Source organism: Entamoeba invadens, assembly GCF_000330505.1.
Source record: "Entamoeba invadens IP1 unplaced genomic scaffold scaff_1105074725867, whole genome shotgun sequence".
Taxonomy (NCBI): Eukaryota; Evosea; order Mastigamoebida; family Endamoebidae; genus Entamoeba; species Entamoeba invadens.
Genome location: NW_004443675.1, coordinates 23932 through 29946, shown reverse-complemented (window position 1 = coordinate 29946; position 6015 = coordinate 23932). Strand labels below are relative to the sequence as shown.

General features: G+C 26.0%; 1 protein-coding gene across 1 annotated transcript; it reads left to right on the top strand.

The window, feature by feature from the left end:
- Window positions 1-26: 26 nt before the first annotated feature.
- On the top strand, window positions 27-839 carry EIN_431990 (hypothetical protein; the record flags this gene model as incomplete). The annotated part of the gene is made up of 1 exon (XM_004260420.1): window positions 27-839. A coding segment is annotated over one exon (813 nt), but the record flags the coding sequence as incomplete, so codon positions are not given.
- Window positions 840-6015: the final 5176 nt, after the last annotated feature.

The following is a 6015-nucleotide window of genomic DNA, read 5'->3' as shown; positions in this document are numbered from 1 at the left end:
ATCAAAACGATGATGCGATCATCAAGTATTATAAAAACTTGACGAGAGATCAATACGCAGACTTTAAAAGCAAAATGGAAAACATCCAATTTACAATAAGTGCTGAAAGTAATTACTTACATAAACCAATTGGGGGCATTTTCATGACAAACCGCATGTGTGTTGTATACCAAACAGTCGACGAAATCCCACTGAGAGAGTTTTTGAAAAAAGATAATGTCAACACATTGGTCAAATTTTCATTGATGAGAGATGTCGCAAAAGCACTTGAAGAGTTACACAACAACAATATGATATGTGGAAACTTAAAAGTAGGAAATGTGCTGATCACACGAGGCGAGGACGAAGACGGAAATGAAACATTTAAAGCAAAGTTAGTGGACTATGGCGATACCAGAAGTGTCATGTGGGCGACTCAAAACCTCGTAAGAGCTTACGACGTGTTCTCACCAAAATACATCCCACCCGAAACATTGATTCAAAGAACTTACACACAAAAATCGGATATGTACTCCTTTGGAATGTTACTCGTGCAAGTCTTAATTTCTACGAAATATTTCAAACCAGACGAAGACGACATTGGATACCCTGAAGAAGAAGTTCGAGACGATCATGGGTGTGTACTAATACCTCAAAATATATTACCATGGGTAGTCACTAAAGCGGTGATCGGTGGAAACAAACCAGTCTTTGAAATGAGAAAGAACTTTAAGTTGCAAGAACTCGTATCAAAGTGTTGTGCAATGAACCCTAACGACAGAGTCACAGCAAGTACAGCAGCTACCGAAATGGAAAGTATTTTGGCCGACGAAGTAGAAAAGGATAAAAAGAACGTTTAATAAATGTACTTCTTTCTTTTATTATTTTTTTGGTTGTATTTTTCAATTTTAATCCTTTAGTTGTTATTTTTATTTAGTTGTCATTCAAATTATAATTAATAGTTTATAATAGAATACTAATAATAATAATAATTATAATAGAATGTTATTTACTAAAAAATATTTAATTTGTTTTTATTTTTTAATCATTTTTAAAATGTTGTTTTCTTTGTTATTAGATATGAAGAACTGAAATGTACCAAGAAAATATTGGAAACACCAGAAAAAAAACATTTTCATATTTAAATATTTAAATGAGTGTTATTTGATTCCCATTAATTTAAAGGGTTGTTGTATATTTTTTTGCAAAGGAAACAACGTATGGAGAAAAAAATAAAACAATAAAAAGACTTTAACAATCTTAATATGTATTAAAACAGTTTAAAAACGGTAATAACACGCCAAATCAATTAGTTGTGAATCTCAGAATAAAGCCATGATAACCATTGCAATAAAAACGACTACAATACCAAAAGCGTTTTCAGTATTAGATGGAGTATTCTTTCCAAAATAATAGAAAGAGTAATTACCATTGACATCTTTAGTGCATGTTTCATACTTCTGTTTTAGATTTGGCGTATTTTTGTCTTCAGTTACACACTTCGAGTCGTAATAATTAAAAGTCAGTAAATCTTTAGTAGATGTATAATTGTATGACAGAGTGTCATCATACTGTTCACAAGTAGCTAATTTAGTATAGTAATAATCACATCCGTAAGTATCTTGAGCAGTAGTAATATTGCTGCAATCAACATTTTTAAAATGTCTATTCATGTAATAATATTCTGGTATTATTACATTATTAGTTGAAGCGGCGATTTTAACGAATGTGTAATTTTCAGTATGCGGAGAATTTAAATTTGATCTGGCGTCATTACAATCTGTACCAACACCATAAAGAGTTGGTTCATCTATCATAATGTAAGTACTCATATTTTTAGTGAGATCATTTCTATAGCATAATCCTCGTATATATATATTTCAAAGTGGTCATCAGCATTAAGCATAAACAAATCTTGGTTAGTGTATTGTACCTTATCATTGCCGTTGGCAGTCATACATGTATTAATTGGTCTCACTTCTGCTGGTCTTGTGGTGTCAAGTGTCGTGCATTTTTTGTCAGTGTAATATGTGATATAAACATTTTTTATATCAGACGTCATAAAAAAGAAAAGCCCACGTGCGGACGTGCATCTATATTGAAAATAATAATATTCCGCTGATGCTTTTGTTAAATCAGTTTCGTCACAAGAAGAAGAATTGACGTAGTAACTTTCCTTGACAAAATACGTACCTACGATATACCAATTTATAACATCAAATTTTTTAAAATAATGGTTCAAAATAGGTTCTACCTCCCAATCAGGAGAAGAACATGACGTGGAATGGTACATTTTGATATTTGAATCTTTATCTATAACAACTTTTTGAACCAAATTATTTGGATCACTTAATCCTGTTGGGTAACAACGATCAACAATGTACAAAATGTAATACCCCAAAACAATATCTCGAACATATACATCGGCAGCAAAAGTAAGCGCAAAAAATAAAAACAGAATCATTGATTTTTAAATTTGATTTTCATTGTTTATACACACAAATAAGTCTTTCTTATTTCTTTAACTGGTATTTTTATTTAATGTAAATTAACAATAATTATTATTTTAATAACGTTAAACTGTATCTTATTGTAATAAATTGTATAATACTTTAAAAATAAATAAGTGTGTAGTAATTATTTTTTATTACACACCATTTTATATATTAAAAGAATCACTAAAAACGTTTATTTACAGATGGAATTATTTTGGAAAGTTATATAAGACATTCCTTGGTTTATTATTTCAAAATAACAATATTATAATTGTTTTTTATTATCGATAATTCCTTTTTTATTTTATTTTTTCTCAGTACATATTTAATTCTCAAAATGGATTATAAATATACAAAAATCTAAGTACTTATTTTAATTAATGTTTAAAAAAGAATTTGTGCAATAAATAAAAACTAATAATTATTATTTATTAAAATTTATACAATTTAATCTGATATTTAATAATTTAACCGGCCATTCAATGTTATTTACTTTTGTTTTACTTTTTAAAAAGTTAATGGTGTATTGTTTCAATTCTAGATAAAAACTTTGTTTTATACTTTGAAATATATCAACATATTTACAGTTACTAATAGTAAAATTAAACCCGATAACTGTTATTAACAATGGTGTAACAGTTATTTATTTTCATTTTTGGTTAACAAAAGTTTTTTTGTGAATTGTATTTAATTTAACAAGCCAACAGTATTTTTTGTAAAGCAAAATGCACCAGACGTAAAAAATTGCGTTTTTTTTTCATAAATATAAAAATAAAAAAAAAAGATTCTAAAAATAAATTACATATAAATTTGCTATTATATGAAAAGGCATCTTCCAGCAGTTTTCACATAGTAGACACTACAGCAAGAGATCAGACACCGGGTTTTTACAACTATTATAATGCGAATTTAACTTTAGGGCTGGATATAATCGACCACTTTTTCCAGACACTAATAATGAGTAGATATTTTTATTATTACTGTGACATCATCGGAGTAGCAATACAAACTTATTACAATTATATTTTTCGTTGATTTGTGCGGCAGAATGGGTTTGCAAAAGAATTGTTAGTTATTTTATTTAAAAAAACACAAAAAATCTAATAATATTTTTTACGCATTTTATCTAAACAAAAACAATAACCAAAATTTCAATTTTATTTTTTTAACACGTTTTTTGCGTCTCGCTTTTTTAATCGGTTAAATGATACAGTCATAAACTTACCTTTTGTCAGAAAATCATTTTAAAAATGTATTTCCAATTACTTTTTATATATTAGATTTGATAATCTGAATGATAACGTTTACAATATATTGTAAAACCTCTTCAAATGTGTACATTTAAAGAGCAATTTTTCAAGAGAGTGCATTTTTTTGTAATAAACTAAAACAAAGTTTTCTATTGTGCATAATTAAATGTTTGATTAGCTAAAAATGCCCCTTCTTGAGAGAACAAGGTTACCACATTTTTTTGGGAGGTTTTGCTGTAAATAATTTGATCAAAATATTTTTTTATAAATATCAAAACACGACAATTATTATTGTATTATAATCAATTTTTTAAAAAATTGATTTTTTCTATTAGAAGTATTTATTCATAAAGTCAGAGTTAAAAAATAATTTAGATAGCTAATTATTTGATTATATAAATAAGATGAAGCAACATATCAAATTGAAAATATTTTTCTATAATACAATTTATTTATAAAATTGACTACACTTTGAATTGAATTGTAATATTAAGTTTTAAGAAAATTCATTTTAATTCAAAACAAAAAATGTTACACAATTTAATGTTGTTTTAATGACAAAATGAAATTTTTAAATTATCATGATCCTTATATTTTTAAAATCTTCAAAACACGAAGTGAGTTAATTTTCGCAAAAGTTATTTAAAAAATAACAAAAATTATTTGCAAGTGTTTATTCCAAGAAAAAATATTGTTTATTATTAAATTACCAATATTATCAAAACAATGAAAAGTCGGTGCATCAACTTTGTAGCAATGAAGCTATTTTAAATTGTTTGCATCTTCAATTAGATAAATATATCTGTTCATTTCAAGATATTTAAACAAATTACATAATTTATTTTGCATTTTTCAAAAAAAAAATAATCAATGACTAAAATAAAAAACTATAAATTGTTGAACTTATCAAGCCATCAACAAAAATTATAATGGTTTTTATCATTAATATTACACAATGATTTATTATAATATCGTATCAAATATATATATAATTGGACAAATACAATTATACTAACATATATTATGGAAAGTTATTCACAAAGTAGCAGTTATGATTACATTTTCACGAATAGCAAATTGTAGTTTTGATAAATGGTTTTCAATTGCTTTTGGTAAATAATCATTTTTTGATAATTTGATAATAATAATTTAATAACAAAAATCCAATTTAAATCGTTTTTTTAAATAAAATATAAAAACAAGATATTTTTTCAAGTTAAAAGTTTCAAACTGCATTTAATGATAACAAAAAACTTGAACATAATATGAACAAAATGATGACATTAATTGAATTATTTTTTTGTAATTTGCTTGAAGAATGTGTATGTTTAAAAATTAAATTGATAAAATAAAAATAGATAGTATGATTCAAATTAATTTGTTATAGAAATATTAAAACATACTCAATAATGATTACTGAAAGATATTTACATTTTTGGATTTTTTCAGAAGGTTGTCGTTAAATAAATAACTTTTGTATAATACAGTTTAAAAATTCGAAAAATATTGTGACACCAATTTTAGTTTAGGTAAGAAAATATCAAACAAATGATTTTGAATTCTTTACTATTTAAATTTCAACTTCGATTAGTAATCTCATTCAAAATGGCAATAAGACAACTCTTGATGTTAACAATTGTTTTGTATCCAGTTATTGTTAAAACTAATGAATTGTTATGTTTTCCTGGGTGTATCAATGGTTGCAGTGCAAATTAAACATGTGTTAATGAATGCAAAGAGGGGTATGATGATGATAACACATGTGACCACTGTCAAATGACTGATCACAATGATTACAACTCTCCAGTTTACTTGCAAAATGATGATTTAAAATGTGTAAAATTTATTCAAAAAGCAGAGAAAAATGAACTTTCTGATTGGTTGCCTTCTGAAGACCACATAGAAGAAATTCACATTGGAAAAACAAAAGAATTTACACTTGATAGCAATAGTTATGTCGATTTTTCTTTTTGTTATTACAGACAGAAATACAGACAAGGTAGATGGTTCAAAATGGATGTTACTAAAATTCAAAAAGATCACATATCAATAGAAATCAATAAAACTGACAGTACTGATGAACAAGTTGATTTATTTGTTGATGGCACCAATTCACAATATTATGCTTCGAACCCATTCTGTTTCATTCATTTCCTTTTAAATAAAACAAATTATGAAACATTTGGAAAGTTTCCATACGTGATAAGAGAAGGTACAGATTTAAACCAAACTATCTATTATTATTTCTTTGCATCTATCAATGGATATACAAATAAATTATCTTGTTCTCT